We start from the raw sequence: 19230 nt of genomic DNA, 5'->3' as shown, positions 1-19230 counted from the left end.
TCCTATGCATCGGTGATGCCTTTATTTGCCTCTCCTATGCATCGGTGATTCCTTTCTTATTGGAAAACCCATTTACACAAATGAATGTTGCCAGGAACATTGGAAGGAATTGAGTAATAAAGAATATATAAGACATACCCATAATAGTGGAAATGTAGGAATAAGTGAACAATTAGGGGTGTAAGATGCATTCCTAGCGAGTCTGACAATATCGGCACTCATTAGACCGGTTTAGAATTTACGGTGGGAGCAGGTGCATTATTATGGGGGTCTATTTTTTTTATTTATTTATTTTTTTTGTTATGATAGATTTCTATAAAACTGGGTCACGCTGTATAGGGGCACTCGCCAATGACGAGGGGGAATGGTATCACTCAGTTGTCAGTCTTATTCATATATTTCCATGAGGAACAGCACAAAGGAGAGGTCTAAGAATATATGGTATTCACAAAATGTTACATCAGGAGCGGTCTGTAATTTGTACCAGTAGGGTAATATTTTTCTAGAATGTGTGTTAGAATTCTTAGCCTATTACAGATAACCTTTGTGTCTCTTTCGGAGAACGCCGTATGTATACCTAATGTTGGCGTGCCAAAGTCTCCTGTGCTTACACATCAATGTAGTACAATTTTCTTGGGCATTTTATTATCTTTTTGTTGCATTTTAAAGAGAATATTTGCCAATTTGAACAATAGTAGTAGAAATGAGGACAGCAATGGATGAGCTTATGGCATGAGGAAAGACAGAAGATTGGGGAGAAGCCATCTTCCTTCTCCCTTCAAGTGTAGTGCTGCACATCGGGCCAAGCTGCTCGACGTTAGACTGAGTGCTGTTTGCCCTTGCGGTGGCTGCTTTCCATGCATACCCTGCTGGTCATTAAATTCCCAAAGGAATTGGGTGAAATTAGCAGAAGTGGTCCTGCAAATGCTGATGAATAAATCATGCGGGGCGCAGCTTGTGTTGTGCTTTCTACAGGCAAATCAGCAGGTGGATTGAGTTACATTTAACATTGCCACCCCTGCTTTCTAGCTCCCTGCTTCACTTAACACTTCTGAAAATCAATATAGGTCCCTATAGATTTTCCAAATGTCCATCAAGACCAAAGGAGCAAAATGGATTAATCCACTACTCTCAATCCAGCCAAAAATGATGATGTGTCTGAGATGACGTTGCTGATGTCTGTTATCTCAGTCCTCTGCTGTTCTCCATAGGAAAGGGCTGAAAAGGGTATGCCCAGGATTAATGAGCCCATTTTTAATTTTCATGTACCCTGTTAGAGAATTCTAAGTCAGTAGAAGGTGCCATCTATCCCGGAACCTTATCTCTTGGACTGGGTGGAAAATGTCTACAAAGAGCATCTGTCACTCTGGAGGACCTGTCCAGTTCAGCATTACAGACAGTAATGGGACTAAGGTGGAACATTTTTCCTTATGGAGAGTTTCAAGTTGGCATAGGAAAACCGTGCAATGCTCATCTGAGGTTTTTAAATATGCAAATAGCCTCTTCGGAGAGGAAGCGGACTTGAAATCTAGTACCACCTATAGGATGAAGCAAACCTAAAAGTCCATATCAATCCCTTAACAAGCCTTTGCACATGACTTATGATAAGAAGCCAAATCGGACACTCCATTTTCAGACACATGTTTCAGGGTGTTTGCCCATCATCAGCTCACAGCAGAAGATCTGATTTGCCTAAGTCATGTGGCAAGGCTTGATAAAGGGTTGATACTGACTTTTAGGACTTACTGCCATGATGGATGGAAACATGTAGGTGGGAAGGTTCACTGAACTGTTTGGCCATACCAAGGTTGAACATGGAGCGGCTGTACCTGCTTTGAACAGTCATTTTGTGCTGATAGACTCTCTTTAAACAACTCGCTCACCTACAAATTCGGCAGTAAGTGTATGATTTCACTGAGGGGCCGATCAATGTGACTTTCACTGATCTTGAGAATAATAAAGTCCCCTATGTGGATGGATCGGTAGTGCCCATGTTTGACCACCACTCCAACCACTTTCTATGGGACTGATAGCTCAGCAATTTCCACTAGTTCTGTGCAAGTGAATGAAACAGGCACGCAACCACTCCATTCAACAGGAGTTAAGGACCCACAATTTCAAGATAGGTGAACATTTAAGGCTCAGAGACTCATTGATTCTACGTTTCTCCCCAGGATATGTGATAAATATATGCACTGTAAAACCTTTTTGTGTTAACAATTCAATTTAACCAAGACTGAAGGGGGAACATTAAGTCTATGATTCAGAGATGTTTTCTTAATGGCCTTCAGCAGAGATGGGTGATCCATCTCCAATTCATTATAGGCTTCTGTAGCAGTGATTCATTTCACTGCTTAGCTTGGCTTGTTTGTATGAAATTAAATTAAAAAGGCACAATTATATTAAAACAATAATCTGCATGATGGAATGAAGTCTAATTGTGCTCTACTGTCTGGTCAAAGGTTGGCCGGGAGGATGGATGGGACCCCGTAGAGACCTCTAGGACACTGGCCTGCTGAGAAATCCATTCGCTAGAGTAATTGTGTTATTTTTTTCCAATCGTCATTTATGGTACTTCTGCATGTTTAGTATATGAGTTTTGATGTAATATATGGAGACTTTTATACTATGCAAAAAGGTAGAGAAAGGACTTGTGACAGAAATAAATGTCCTTGCATCTAAATTTTGCCATAAGTGGCTATTTTTCTCCAGAGAACAGATGCCTTCCCAGCCACATCACCTTTCCTGATGAAGATTCGATTGTAAATACTACAGCAGTCTCTATCCTATGTGAGGCCCGATTAATACTTGTGGTGTTGAGTTTTCTTGTGGTTTCTGTAATATTTGATGGTAATAATAAGAGAGAAGGTGTCAACTGGTGTGAACATGGTCTAATATCTGCATTAATGAGATTTGGAGAAATCTAGTGAGATGATCTGTTCGCCCACAATGTCATCGATAGGCTTCTACAGACCCTACATATGTCAAAATCGTCCTTTTAGCACACACTCGGACTGTATATATGCCATTTTTCCTCATTTTATTGTAGATTGTGGATGACTATGCTACCAATCACATGGGAGATTTTCTGCATCCCAATCGTGGTGTTAAGAGTTTCAACTGGAAGTTACTTATTCTTACTTTTTATTAGTTGCTCCTTATTGTCTGGTTAATACAGTACTTGTGTTGAAATGAGTCCTCCTTGAAAATATGACTTGGAGGCATTATCCAGGATTAGAAAAACCTGGCTGCTTTCTTCCAGAAACAGTGCTGCAACTGTCCATAGGTGCATTGTCCAGTTCTCTTCCAGTCATCGGGGCGGTGCAAGGAGCTGTAACAGTCACCGCTCTCTGCACTGCGAGTGCGCTGATTCCACTCTTCCTTCTCTACGACTGCAGCATACTGAGTAGGATGTCAGGCATGGAGCAGTGATTACCCGGCACTCAATGTAGTGAGGAGTGAACGTTCACAGCCCCAGTGTTACCCCAAAGATTGGAAACGAGTGGCTGTAGGTAGAATGTAAATTCATTTTCTCCCTGCAGCCGCACTTCTAGCTAGACTTCTATACACGTTTACCACTATACCTGCAGGTAAGGTCATTTTTTGAGTTATAGACCTTTCTTTTTGGACCTCAACTTGAGTCATGTGGATCTTTTTCCTTTAGTACCACAGTGACACTATTGTTCTATCAGTATGTGTTCAGTCTTTGTATTTGTTATGAAGAACAGATGGTATCTTTGGATAGGATAATTTTGGCAAGAAATAGGTGAACTTAAAGCGGTTATCCGGGACTTATATATTGATGGTCCATCCTTAGGGAACAGTCAGACGGCCATATAAATTGGACCAAGATCAGAACTCGTTGGCCGGTGGCTCTCCCTACCAAAGCGTGACAACTACATAGAAATTCATGAAGCTGTCATGCTTGGGTCGGGAGAACCGCTGGCCAGTCTGTGAATTGTGTTGCGGTGTGATTTATACAACCGTCTGACTGCGCCCTTAGGATAGGTCAGCAATATCTTTTGGAGGTGCGACACCCAGGACTCCCATTGATCAGCTGCTCCGATGCCAGCGACGACCGAAAGTGCTTTATAAACAGAGCTGCACAGCTGTGTGAAGTCTTTTTTTGACAAAAATTGTAGGGAAAAAAGCACCAAAATGAATATTTACTTCCATCTCCTGTTAAAATTACAAAAAGGTGCATCATTTTGCCTGTTTCCAGTCTACAGTGGACATCATGGACGTCTGCAGAGAACCAGTCCATGCTTCCGGTACCTTTTTTTTTTTTTTTTTTTTTTTTTAATTCTAATTTATTTATTTCTCCATTGAGAGACTTGTGTAGGATAGAGCTAGGGGAGTGCGAGGTTTGGTCCTAAAATTAAAAACCTTTAACTTCTCACTGACTAGACTGGTGCCTGGCGGATTGGGGAACAGAGCTGCTTTTTCTCTCTACATCTGCTTCAGTACTTCTGGGTAAAGATTTAGGCTATGTGCCCACGCTAGCGTTTTTAAACGCTCAGGAAACTGATCCCCTTCCCAGAAAACGCGTCTTTTTTCCACGCGTTTCTTGCGCGGTTTTTGCAAAAAAGACATGTGTTTTTTGACGCGCGTTTTCTGGGAACATTGGGGAAGGCTAAAAATGCTCAGCTATGCGGAAATTAATGAACATGCTGCGTTTTTAGCCGCTAAGCGATTCCTGAGCAGTTAAAAATGCATGCATTGGCACAAAAAGCCAAAAACGCATGCAAATTAATTTGAAGCTTCTTTTAAGTGTTTCTGCAGCGTCTGAGCCGGCACAAACGCTGCGGAAATGCTTAAAAAAATGCTATGTGGGCACTAGGGTGACCGGATCTCATATGGGGGGGGGGGGGGAAATGTCGGAATCTTGTTCATCTGGACCCCACAAAACGATTCCCCTTTCCAGATATTGAGAGAGCCAAAATTTGAGCTTGATCAAACGACGTTAACCCGTGCCGCTCGTCGCTCAAAGTTTGAAAAAAATCCAAATTGAGGTATTTTAAGATTTAGGTATTTTGCATAGTCTGTTAGACTATAAAGAATGTGACAACAACATTGCAGAAATAGCCCTGAGCAAATTTTCGAACCATTTGTGGTATTTGAATGCAGAGTTGGTGGGATTATCGTTTTTTGATCCCACCATTACGGACAATGAAAAGTTGTTAATGGCTAATAAATTGCTCAGTAGCACAGATGAACCATCAGAGCACGCTAACCTACATGAGTTGATAATTTTACATAGTTATCTATTCTAGAGCTTTTGTTAAAGTAGTTTTTGAAACGTCAGAATATAATGCTCGGCATTTGCTTACAACTTGCAGGACATATTGCTTTTGTTCTTCATCTTTTGTCAGAAGGTCGTTAAAGTCGGTTACTTCCTACCTCTTTTAATTTTTCTTTCCTAACTTTTGGATTTACAACCCTAGCGTGCTCTGATGGTTCATCTGTGCTACTGAGCAATTTATTAGCCATTAACAACTTTTCATTGTCTGTAATGGTGGGATCAAAAAACGATAATCCCACCAACTCTGCATTCAAATACCAAAAATGGTTCGAAAATTTGGTCAGGGCTATTTCTGCAATGTTGTTGTCACATTCTTTATAGTCTAACAGACTATGCAAAATACCTAAATCTTAAAATACCTCAATTTGGATTTTTTCACACTTTGAGCGACGAGCGGCACGGGTTAACGTCGTTTGATCGAGCTGAAATTTTGGCTATCTCAATATCTGGAAAGGGGAATCGTTTTGTGGGGTCCAGACGGACATAATTGCGACATCGATTTTTTGCGGTCACCCTAGTGGGCACACAACCTAAATTTGGAGTGAAAACACAAATGCCTAAATCAGGAAACGGACATGAGGCTCACAAGACTGGCTTTCTGCTTTTCTCATTATCTCTTTAATTCCTTGTCCTGCTATGTCTTAGAAATCTACTTCTGATTTCTCTGTGGAAATCATTACTTTTTGCCACATGTCTGGATGTCTATAATCTACAGGACAAATGTGTTGCTGTCTTAAGAATGTAATAGAAGGGACAAACAGGCTCCCCTGATAGTGGAGTTTTTAGAGAAAGTGTAAAGGGGTTTTCTGATGGTGATGAATTGCTTTAGTCAGTTAAACAGCTTGAAAATAATCAGTTTTGCAGTTGACTTTTTCTATTTTCTGTCATTCTCTTGATATGAGAGCTTTTATCTTGCATAGTGTACAGCTTGGTTCCATAGAGCTTGGTCACCAGAGCCTTACCGAGCATGCTCAGTAGCTGCATTCCAGGATGCAAGTTAAATCCTAATGTCCCACCAACCTTTCTCCAGCCCACTGAGTTATATTCAGCAGTAATCTGATCACCTCCCTCTCTCTCCATTCCTGACAAGCTGCTGTTAGAAATTCAGCAAAATCACCAGCTCCCTACCATGAGCGGATTCCAGCGCAGTGTTAATGACTGCTCTCACTTTCCCCAGCCATGTGCATGTTCATATGTCTTGTAAATAGTGATAGTAGTGTAGACTCAAAAGAAACCACTGATGGCTGAATGTGTTACAGCAGAACTAGTGCTGAGCATTATAGTTCTACTAATACCACAGCTCTTCTACTCCACACAAGTGCCCTATAAACCAGAAAGTAAGGAGGCCGCAGAGTTTTGAGCTGCTCAAGAGACAACTTGAGTTACTCTTTAAGATGATCTCCTCAACCAAAATTTGATTGTATTGTGGAGATTTCATGATTCTCCTAAGCAAAAATATGCAAGTTGGCATAAAAAGCATGTACTTGTAAGCTATATGTTCAGGGAAGGAAGGATTGGGCATGTTGGATTTCATCGTGTCCAATCTTTTATTACCACAGGAGAAATCTCACTGTCAAAGGTAACTGGCAGCAACATGTTGTTTTCCCCCTTTTGAGAAGACACGCTTGGTCAGTGAGTGTGCTGAAGGGCAAACAAATAGTTTTTAAAGTGTATAGGTACATTTGATTTTGGGGATTTTTTTTGGCAGTGATATTTACAAAGAGAGACTTCTTGTTAAGAGGTTTGGATGATAGTTTCAACAGACCAACTCCAACAAAGAAAAAACACAAAAATTGAGCTTGGTTTGAGTTGGTACACATGCAGCATATAAATGCATGTTCACATGGCCAAAAAAGCATACAAATCCTACAAAAGAGAAAATGAAAAAACCCTGCTGTAATTAAATAAATAAAAAGCAAAAGTGCATCTAAATCATACAGAGTTCTTAGTAATACTGTATTTGATCAAACATCGCATAAAAGCCGTCCCACTATAGACAAGGTGACTCTGTGGTCGGGGCGGTCCTACACTGTCTAGTGTTAATAACCTTATCGTGTGTCAAAGTTGACGTCTGTGTGAATAAGGGCAGACAAGGACCGGGTCCCAACCACCAGACACCAGTCAGGGGAAGCTTCTAAATACAATTTCCAGCTCAGTAGAGGGAGGCCACACCCCAGCTTGCACAGAATGCAAAAATACAAAGAAAAAACACAAAAATTGAGCTTGGTTTGAGTTGGTACACATGCAGCATATAAATGCATGTTCACATGGCCAAAAAGCATACAAAACCTACAAAAGACAAAATAAAAAACCCTGCTGTAATTAAATAAATAAAAAGCAAAAGTGCATCTAAATCATAGAGAGTTCTTAGTCATACTGTATTTGATCAAACATAGCATAAAAGCCGTCCACCAACTCCAACAAAGTATTTTATTTCTTTCCCCCTATAGGCATCTTACGGGTTTCTGACCTCCCCAATAGGCGATGCTGTGGAAAATTAGCATCTAGATGTATGTAGTGAAGGCTGCAGAAATGTGAGGCTAAATTTCTGCTGCTGATTTCATAGAATTGTAGAGTTGGAAGGGACCTCCTGGGCCATCTGGTCCAACCCCCTGCTCAATGGATGGCAACAGATTTGTGCCTTTTAAAGTCTTACAGTTAGCTGAAAATTATTTATGCTGCTTCCATTGTTTTTAAGTAATTTTACAATTTGAAAAAGGAATTTCATTGTATTATTTTTTTTTTTTTTTTTTTTTAATTTGGCTTTTTACTAGTGTGTGAAAAGCAATATTTTTGCTTTCTCATAAATACTTTACGTCCTGTGGAGCAGCACATTATTGGAAATCAATACGATACACGTCCCTCAGGAGGCAAACAGATTAGATGTTCTCTTTTATGATGAGCAGGACACTTGGGTTTGCTGGCGTGGCTCTTGCTAATAGGCTTGATGTATAGTCCCGCAACAGGCGGGAGCAATGAACACATCATCATACATCAGGGTCTGGTACATAAGAATATTTACAGGGCATCTATTGCCAGCTTTATTCTTCCAAATCGGAGGACTGCATAAAAAGGGAACAGATATCTTGATTCCAGCACTGGGTTGCTTGCTGTAGTTTTGATAAGATTACTCCTTTGTCTCTGTGATGAGCTCTGTTAACCCCACCAGTGCCATTATTAACAGCCTTCCGCCTATGCTGTGCACAGTCTGATGGCGCCCAATCTATGCATGGATAGTTTATGGCTATGGATGGATACATAGCAGTAGAGCTGCAGCAGATAAAATTGTCTTCTCAAAACTACAGCAAGAAGCCCAAGTGATCTTTTGTTAGAATCCAAGTTCTCGCCCTCTACTTTATGCCGCAGATGAGCAATATTAACCTTGTGACCGGTTCTCTTTGCCATCTATTCTGGAATTGCAGTTAAATGGTTAAACATTACTTGCATTTGATGTAAGAAAGCATTATAGTAAAGGATTGATGTTGGCGCAGAAATCTTACTACAGTGTTTCTTGCTTGTAGCAAAGATAGGTAGCACTGTTAAAGTAGTCGATCAGTGAGATCAGCGGCTCGTGCTTTCAACTTGGGCAGAGACGCTGAGCTCCGTTATTGTTTGCAGCGCTGTCAAGGTGACGTTGCCACTGCAGACACCAGGAGGAAAAGTAGAGACCTGGGGAGGGTACGCAAAGATCAGGTTGTGGGTTTTTTTCTTCTTTCAAACATACTGCAGCTGAGGGACAGGGCTTTAGAGATGTAGTGTTTAATGTGCAGGTAAAGAGCGTTACAATGATGCCCACCTGCCTTACTTTTAAGTGTGGCTACTGGGAGAACATGAACTTATTTCCTCCCAGGAACCGCCGGCTATCAGTCGTGGGGCATGCATGAAGCCATTGCAGTGTATGGATGAATACTATGGATTGCGGCACTTTGACAACTCGCGGTGCAGTGCATCTGTGCAGAGCAAGTTGTCGATCACAGTGCCAGGACATGCTTACAGCTGCTGCTTACAGCTGCTGCTCACCACATACTGAAGCCTCCCCCATGACTGAAAGCCGGCAGCTCTCAGGAGGAAATAGGTTCAGGGCAGCAGCCAGGAAGCTTTTTAACTAGCGATAAGCACAAGTGCTTGTTACTCGAGTTTGCCTAGGGTGCTCAGGTACGCACTGAGTATCAAGGGTGCTCGAGTGACATGTCCGAGTTCTCGTGCCCATATATTTCGCTTCTGTACTTCTGTAGACAGCCACAAAACATGCGAGGATTGCCTGACATACATGGACAGTCCCTGCATGTTTTGTGGATATCTAACAGCTGGGAAACATGGCGGTCATGGGAACTCGGACATGTCACTCGAGCACCCGCGATACTTGGTGCATACCCGAGCACCCTAGGAAAACTCTAGTAACGAGCAATTGTTCTCCTCACTAATTGTAACGCTATTTACCTGTGGATTAACCCAATACCTGCAGGATAAATAGCATTTTCCAAGGTGACCGATTCCCTTTAAGGATTTACAATTTCCTTACAATGTTTTATACTCCTACTTAGAAGCCATGACTGAGAATAATCGATCCATGGGCAGTATGTGGGAATTCTGTATGAGATGTAGGGTTTCCCGCTTGGTTTGCAGCGTTCGTGGCAGTGCAATGATGCCTTGCAGAAGGGCTGCACATGGTGACTCCTAGGTGTATAATGTCATTTTCTCTTCCGAGATATCATCCAACTACAAGATCTGTAATAACATTATTCTGTAATGACTTTAGGGCATGGATAATGGATTCATAAGTACCATAAGTCTCCGACCTGTCAACCAAAAAGAGATAAAGCTGAAAACGGAGCGCAGTCTCCTAAACTGGAATCCAATTTACCATAGGGCATAATGCTGTAAATTGCAGAAGCAACATGAAGCTCCCCAGCTATGAATCCATCATTGCTCTCCTACACTGTAAGCCTTGTGAAAAGCACTCGTAATGATCATCCAACAAGGGCTGAAGACCCTAGGTTCCTTAGATGGACTCGGTGATGGAGCAACGGGCAGAGAAGCATGAGTTTGCACAGCTTTTGAACACCCATCTTTACAAGTCACGCTGTTGGTCTTGGTCTCCATTGGCTGCTTAATTTGCTGTCATCTTCACTGTCGTGTCCAGACATCGTCTGTTTGTTCCAGGCTTGCATCCGCTTTCTCTGTAATTCTGAAATGTTCACTGCTCTTAAACTTGTTTTTTTTTTATTTTTCTCGTTATGATGGTTATTATGGTAGGATGGACGGCAGCATGCCTATAGCCGGTCGGTTTGCAGCGGTAGAAATGGTTAAATCCGATCTCTTCCTCCTCGTCCATAAAATCTGAAATGTAAAACAGGTGGAAGCTATTTTTGTCGTTGGAGGTTTTCGGCAATAAGTATGCCCCAGCTAATTGAGATATTGGATGACTTCATTCCAGCACACAAACTTTGCTCGGCTCTTAGTCTTCGGGGATCGCTCCTGGAGTCCGTCCAGAGCTCGTCTTAACGTTTGGTCACGCACAGTAGAAGGCTTCAGTCTCCATGTGCCCTGTAATGTAGTCAGGGATTCTCTCTGAAAAGAAATCCCATATCAAATATATGAAATAATGGAGAACCCTTTGGGAAGTTTCTGAAGACCCTTATTTTTCCCCCCAGATATGTAAATTTTTATTTATTTTTTTTTTAATTTATATTTCCCCTCTCCGTTTGGAGAGAGACTCCAGTAACTAATCAGAACGTGCTGGATAAGTGAAAGCATGTGATCTTACAGATAGGACACCTCTATAACTTAAGAAAGGGGGCAAGGTCTCCTCCATGTGTCCTAGAAGTGAAAAGGTTAGATCGGGGGCAAGGTCTCCTTCACGTGTCCTAGAAGTGAAAAGGTTAGATCGGGGGCAAGGTCTCCTTCACGTGTCCTAGAAGTGAAAAGGTTAGATCGGGGGCAAGGTCTCCTCCACGTGTCCTAGAAGTGAAGAGGTTAGATCTGGAGGTTCTTGTGCAGCGCGGCCATTTGTAGACTGGCTTCTTCATGGCGTGATCTTTGTGTTCTCCAGGAGGAAGAGTGAAGACGTGGAAACGCAGATGGTTCATCTTGACTGATAATTGCCTGTATTACTTTGAATACACAACGGTGAGTAAATCTGGTATCTTCACTAAACTTTGATAATCTTCAAGAGAACCGGAAGGCACTATTATGATTGGTTTGCACACTTAAAAGTGGTTCATCCCAGGAGCCAAATCTAACCGGAGCGTTCTCCCTGGTACATATCCAAAAATAGGCACTGATACATCTATAGGTATCTCTACGAATGAAAGGGGCACGTTACCGGCGAGGGAATGGATTACACAATGATTGTGTGTATCTGAAATGTGGTCATCCAGATTGAGGACTTGGATTGCATACTGGACCTGAAATTTACATCTGCGGTCTATTTTCCAAAAATATCCAAAAAAAAAAAAAAAAAAAAAAATTGAACAAAGGAGCAAATAATAAATTGATATGTTCAAATTTTATCAATAAAGATGTAGAAGACAACAGATTAAAAAAAAAAAAAAGGGGTAAAAAAAAGTTCTTATAATGATAAAGGGATAGCGACACCTAAGTGCTACGTCCAAAAAGATTAGCATACAAATCCATCAAAACGCCAAAGCAGGGTCAAGAAGAAAGAAATTTAGGTCTCAAGTAAAGTTATACTCAACGAGAGAGAATAATAATGCACGATAAAGTGAAAAAAAACCTTTTATATAAAGGAACCAATAGTCATAGTATATAAAGTGATAAGTGCGGCAGCGTGGTCATAACAGACCTTCAAATAAATAAAAGTGCATATATAATTTGGAAGGGGGGTTATTAAAGACAAGTGCAAGATAGGAGACAGTCACATGATTTTAAATATATAAGACCCAATTATGTGCAAAAAGACCATATGGTCAGCTATGAGAAAATGGAAAACGGTCTTAGGAGCGCAGGAAAGGGACTCAGACGAGATGGGTTTAAACCACAACGCGTTTCGACGGAGAATCCGTCTTCATCAGGTGGATCCACCTGATGAAGATGGATCCTCCTTCGAAACGCGTTGTGGTTTAAACCCATCTCTTGTCTGAGTCCCTCTCCTGCGCTCCTAAGACTGTTTTCCATTTTCTCATTGCTCCTATCCTCCATTGGAGGTTTTCGGCTGGAGCTGTGGTGGAGACCTGACATCCTTGTCTGCCCCGGGTTGCTTCCTAAGCGCTCCTTTATGGCCGCTTATCACTGACTCTTATTCATATGGTCAGCTAGGCATACATGTCATTCAATGCAACAACCTGATAAGGGACGTGGGAAGAGGGACCCCAACGCGCGTTTCACAATTTATCAACAGATCCCTGTTGATAAAGCATCCCGCGAAACGCGCGTCCAGGGTTTCTCCTCTGGGAATTGTTCAGCACTTGCGTTCACTAACATGGGTAAGTGTGCTTAAATGGCTGTGACTATTATTTTTGCACTATGCACTTTATGCTCACCCTTTATACTTTTTCATGGTTATTGTTTTAACTTTGTACTTTATTTGGGTGGTGCAGTAATTACTGATACAGCCTCAATTTTTTGCTTCACTTTCCCATGTCATCAATCTCCCGAGGAGTATCTTTGTGGAATCTTCCCTTGTTATATGTATCGTATGTTATATATGTGTATTTTTTCAATAAAATGTGTGTCTTTTATGATATTGAAGTCAGCACTCCATTTTCTCTTTTTCATTATGCAAAGGCGTTGTCTACTACTTTTGTGTTGATGGCTAATCATTAGGGTAGGTCAACAATATCAGATCGGTGTGGGTCCGACACCCGGTACTCCATCTAATCTGCTGTTCCCAGTGCTGGTGGCATCCGGATGTGATCTGCTGCGGAACAGCACAGCTCTGTTAACTCTATGGTGCCCGCGGCCGGATACTGCACATCCGTCCTATTGGAATGAATAGGCGTTCATCTGCAGTACACCACTGCGGCCACTGTGCAGTTGACAGAGCTGTGCTGGTTTCACTCCACAACTGATCGTAGCCGACACAGGATCTGGTGATTTTTGGGGGAGCTGGATGTTGCATCCCCACCAATCTGATATTGATGACCTATCTTAAGGATAGGCCTTCAATATAAAAGTAGTGGGCAACCCTTTTAAAGGTGACTTACAAGTGTATAATATTAATAATCTATCCTTAGCTTGGGTCATCATTATCAGATCGATGGGGGTCCAACCAATCTGCTTTTATTAGCTCACTCTGTGCCGTATGCTAAGGGCACAGTGCTGGGAGCACAGCTCTGGTCAATGTATAGCGGCCACTGCCAGATACTGCAGCTCAGCTCTTAGGGTCCCGTTTCACATAGCGACGCACCAGTGATCCCGACAACGATACGACCTGGTAGGGATCGTTGGTGCGTCGCTAAATGATCGCTAGTAAGCTGCCAAACAGGCAGATCTCTTCAGCGACGCAGCAACGATCCAGCGATCAAACACAGCGATGCGCTGGCCAGCGGGACGCCGACGACGAAAAAATGGCCCAGGACATTGCTGCATGATCAGCGATATCCAGCAGGGGGGCTGGTCGCTGCTGCGTGTCACATGTAGCGAGATCGCTGTTGCGTCACAAAATCGGTGACACATTAGCGATCCCACTAGCGATCTCGCTATGTGAGACGGGGCCTTTATTCACTGAAATGGAAAGTCTGCAGTCTGTGCGACTTCTTAATTGTGAGACTGTGCGAAGCATACATTGTCATGTATCCCCCGTGGGTGGTCATCGTGTGCAATATCTTTTCATTTCAGCCTGGACAACCCCTTTAAATAGGAGCTGAGCTGCCGTTCTCACGAACAGCCACTATATGTTGAATGGAGCTCTTCCAGCTTTGTACACTGCTTACATCTGGCTACAGACAAAGCTAATGACTGCTGGGGTCAGACCCCCACTGATCTGATATGTAAGGCTAGGTCTCCAATACTATATGCCAGGGCTAAACACAGCCACCAGAGCAATCATCTAATTTTTTTTTTTTGATGGCTACAAGTAGCCATACATTTCTCCTGTAGTGACCACTGCTGGAGAGTGGTGGTACTACATGGTGGATAGTTGGCTGAAAGGCCAGGCCATCTTTTTTATAACAAGAACTTCTCGGGTCCGCTAGAGCACAAGACACTCCTTCAGACTATCTCTCTGTTAAAAAAAAAAAAAAAAAAAAAGTTGAGAGTTCGAATCCCCTTCTTTGCCATCCATATGCTCAATAGGACGTATTGACAAGTACCTGATGACGGGCTATGCTATTTTCTAAACGCACTTGTTCCTCAAATCCTGATCATGTTCAATTAGCACAACTCGCCACGACTTATTAGGCGCCGCGCTCTGATTTCCATTATATTTTAGTTGGTTCTCCGGCCTCGTTCTTTATATCTTGTACTGTACCTCCCCCTGGTGGAGAATGCAAGATTTGCATCTTCCTTCGATTTAGATGTCATAATATATATAACGTTTGTATATATTTATACTATAGTGTATCTATATAATCTCTCTTTATTCTATTTATTTATTTTTTCTCTGCAAATAGAATGTCACATTTATTTGTTCATTCATACACGGTTTGTTTTTACAGGACAAAGAACCAAGAGGTATAATTCCTTTGGAAAACTTGAGTATTAGAGAAGTTGAAGATCCTCGCAAACCAGTGAGTATTATTTATCATATTCCACAGCGCCTTACAGTCATTATCATCACTGTGCCCCTAGGGGCTCTCAATCTTAATTTCACTATCAGTATCACTTCTTTGTGTGAGATGAATTCGGAGCATCAGGAGGATTTATTTATTTATTTATTTTAGAATTTTAAGCTTTTTTTTTTTTTCTTACATGGCACCCCTTTATTTCAAAATTGAGGTCAATAGGATGTTTCCGTGCACAGTGTAACTATGGACATAATGTGTAGGGTCCCGTGCCATTGAGAAAGGGGAGTGGTAACGGCCGGTGTAGACATACACATCCGGGAGGGATAACAGAGGAACGGGCACAATGCAGAATCCAAGAAAAGTTGCTCCAGGACTGTTACATGGGGAATACAAGTATTTAGTATCTCAACCAAATTTGCGGTTCCATTTCTCTAGCTTACAGCAGGCGATAACATTTGTATTTCCTTGTGGTATTTTGGAGCCGTATCTTTCTGGCATAACGTTTCGTAGTTTTTAAGGTTGAAACAAAACACAAGTCCATCGAGTTCAACCCATAACCCAACATGTTACACTGTGTCCACATTTCGGTAACGGATTAACAATCTCAAAATCTGCTTTCGATCCCTTCTGGTGACCCGTGACTGCAGCCAACACAACTAGAGATGGATAATGTGCTTACTAAATATGTGGACATTGTATTCTATAGGATAGTAAGGGGTCCTGTGCCTTTTCTTCCCCATGCAGCAGTAAAGGATATGATGCCTTTGTGACCTGGGTGACACCACCGATAACCTATCTCTCCTCCATTTATTAATTATTTGTTTTAATATTCCAGAACTGTTTTGAGTTATTCAATCCAAGCCACAAAGGACAAGTTATCAAAGCTTGTAAGACAGAAGCAGATGGGAGAGTGGTGGAAGGAAACCATGTTGTGTACAGAATATCTGCACCTACACCCGAGGAGAAAGAAGAATGGATAAAGTCTATAAAGTGAGTCATGGCCATTAGTTACTGATAAGTCTGTGAGCTAAATGTAGAAATCCTGAGGAGCTTTTACTAGTCAAACTCTGCAAATGGTGAAATGTCTTCAAGATCACACACCCAGCTAGGCTCCGTTACATGCACTGACAAAGGGTTGAACGAATCTTTGTTTCCCAACCTTGCTCCTTGTAAATATGGCGGCAATTACACTTGTATGCAGCCTAAGGGTGCTTTTAAATTATACGACCTGAATGTCCATCGGTTGGTTGCATGTTTACCGATCAACGATCATTTTAAAGAGAATTTCAGCAGGTTTTTACTACTTCATCTGAGAACAGCATGATGCAGGCAAAGAGAAGCTGAATCCAACATTGTATCACGTAGTTTATTGGGTGCAGCTGTTCTGACACATTCAGAGCTTTTAGATTTTGAATGAAGCAGAGCTGAGGAAGCTAAGCCTGCCCACAACCACATCTAAGCCCGCCCATACCAGGCTTTGTGTATACGATGTCCTTAGACCATGAGCTGCTTATCACAGAATGGGGCGTAGCTGTATTAGTCCAACAATGTGAATCTTTTAGTGATCCTTCAGTTAGTAAAGAGCTCGCACTTTGACCAATGACATCCCTGAATTCTATCTCCTGCTGTCTTCATATTACATAGCAAAAACCTGCTGACGGATTCCTTTTAACAGCAGTAGGCCCAATACACTTCCGATGGGTACAGAACATTGGTTAATACATCGTTCTGTGCACATAGGTAGTAATTGTTCTCAGCAGCACGTTTCCTATTTACATGGGATGATGTGCTGCTGAGAACAATGATTTTTAAGCACAATGGGCATTTTGCTTGTTCATGTGATAAGCAGCTTATTTACACTGCTCAATCCCAATGATCGTGCACTGTAATGCACCGTAAGAAGTCGTTGTGAGCACATCTCACCACGTAAACAGGAGATGTGCTGTATTAACAAGTGCCTCTGTCCAGTTAGCCCATATTAAAGCCTTTAATCAATCACCAACTTGGTATATCATTAATTGTTGCTCATCTGGCACAAATCTGCTTGAATGAGAGCACTTCTCCCACTACTAGCATGACCTATATACCAACTGCTCTTAATTTTAAAGGTTTAGTTTTCTCTTCCATGATTTTTCTCTCAGAGGTAAAATTACAGCATTACTGGGACTCGCTCTGCTCTTGTTTTCTTACGGTACATGACCGGGACATTTCAGCCATAGGCATTTATCACTGGTCCTCTGAATAAGTGATGAATGATAGATCGGTGCCCACATCTTGATCCGCTGTCCTCCTCAACCACATATTTGTGCCTTTAGAAGAGCATGTTTCCGACTTCTACTTTTGCTTGGCTGGCCATTGCATCTACGGTAGTCAACGTTGACCATCTCGGTGCATCTTCAAAAGATTTGGAAACGCACATATTGAAACCTCAGTCATCTTTGAAATATTTGCCTGGGAGAGACCTTGCTGATGCACTATAACTACCTTGTGTCTTGTTACTGTGCTCAGTCTCTCCACAACCTCACCTTTGTAATAGTTTGGCTGTTCCTCACTCAATTTTAAGCCTTCTACATTGCAGTTTGTTTCACTCGATAACTTTGTTTCAACCTATGTATGAAAATGATAATCATCACCTGTTTGGAATAACGGATTACTCATACACCCGATCATAGTCCTTCAATATCTCTTAAATTTTGCAACTTGAAGAATTGATGCTGTTTTGAAAGCAAAGGACGGTCACACCAAATATTGATGTGACTTTGACTTTCCCTTTTCTTCATTAACGTCACATGAAAATGAACGATCGGAACTTCTATTTCATTCACCGATTTCTTACTACAGTGCCTATTTTCTGCCTGCATTTCAGGAAGCCGATCTGCAGCATGTCCGCCCTGCGAGAACATACCTAATAGCGTAGATTGCCCAATTATACCGAGCATATGTGTCGCGCACTACTGAACGATGCTAGGTTATGCCAGATGTGGGAGGAGGGGGATAATTTAATAATTGGCGTTAATCTGTTTTGTGGTTTTCCCTAATATGTCTTTGTTTTGTCTTTCTATAGAGCAAGTATTAGCAAAGATCCCTTCTATGACATGCTAGCGACAAGGAAGAGGAGAATCGCTAATAAGAAATAACCTACGTGATGATGATGCAAGTGTCACTCCTGGTACGAGTTAAAGGACCAATCTTAAACCTGGACTTAAAATGCGTCGACAGGCGCCACATGAAACGCTCCTTCCAGTGGGAAAGTCTACCGTACTGGTATCCACTGCGATTCTCAGCACTGTGCTATCCAGATTCCCCACAGTTTTTTTTATTTATTTCCTATGACGCCTTCGTGGTGATGTAAATATCTCCTGTCACACGACACTATGTCCATACCCATAGTGCATACATGTCTGATTTCACGTTCCCCTTCCTTTTCTAACATGGCAGCTATGTTGAAGGTACTAAACGCTCAGACCAGGTGCGGTGCAAGCATAGCGTTGCGCCAGCAGGCCATAGCTATCCCATAAGCTGCTGACATCGGTGCATTCACCCATTGTTCCCCGAAGCAAAGAACTAGAATACAGCAACCAGCTTTGGAAATCTGGTTCATTTCACATCTGGATAATCTCCGAATAGTCACTGAATATAAGCTAACTTGTCATCCGTACAGTCTTTCTATTTTATATATACATTACATATATATTGATGCTACATATAATGAACAGCGGGGTTATTACACAATTGTGCCTGCTACGGAGCAAGACAGTACTGTTGTATAGAGCGCCTCCAGCTGATTACCAAGAGGACGAGTGCATCCCTCCATCCGTGCATGATCACATAGTGCAGTGTGTATCCCACTGCAGCCACGAAAATATTAGAAATTATGCCTTATACAGTCAAAATCTGTGACCCCCGATGTTTCAAAGGCCTTGTTTTTCCCTTGCCGATTGAGCCATTGGGTATGTCGCCTGTGGTGTGGAGATTGAGGGAAGGGACCCGCCTGTGGTGTGGAGACGGAGGGGCGACCCGCCTGTGGTGTGGAGACGGAGGGGCGACCCGCCTGTGGTGTGGAGACGGAGGGGCGACCCGCCTGTGGTGTGGAGACGGAGGGGCGACCCGCCTGTGGTGTGGAGACGGAGGGGCGACCCGCCTGTGGTGTGGAGACGGAGGGGCGACCCGCCTGTGGTGTGGAGACGGAGGGGCGACCCGCCTGTGGTGTGGAGACGGAGGGGCGACCCGCCTGTGGTGTGG

At 42.4% G+C, this 19230-nt stretch overlaps 1 protein-coding gene across 1 annotated transcript in view; it reads left to right on the top strand.

The window, feature by feature from the left end:
- Positions 1-18646, top strand: part of CYTH3 (cytohesin 3) — a 109923-nt gene extending 91277 nt beyond the window's left edge. Inside the window, exons 10-13 of the mRNA XM_073542972.1 lie at positions 11355-11431; positions 14920-14991; positions 15824-15978; positions 18053-18646. Coding sequence (XP_073399073.1) covers positions 11355-11431; positions 14920-14991; positions 15824-15978; positions 18053-18125 — 377 coding nt within the window. The 3' untranslated portion in view covers positions 18126-18646. The remainder of the gene's footprint in view (positions 1-11354; positions 11432-14919; positions 14992-15823; positions 15979-18052) is intronic.
- The last annotated feature ends 584 nt before the right edge of the window (positions 18647-19230 follow it).

This window comes from Dendrobates tinctorius, unplaced genomic scaffold (assembly GCF_039654945.1).
Source record: "Dendrobates tinctorius isolate UK_male_01 unplaced genomic scaffold, ASM3965494v1 ptg000129l, whole genome shotgun sequence".
Taxonomy (NCBI): domain Eukaryota; kingdom Metazoa; phylum Chordata; class Amphibia; order Anura; family Dendrobatidae; genus Dendrobates; species Dendrobates tinctorius.
This window is presented reverse-complemented; position numbering and strand designations above follow the sequence as displayed.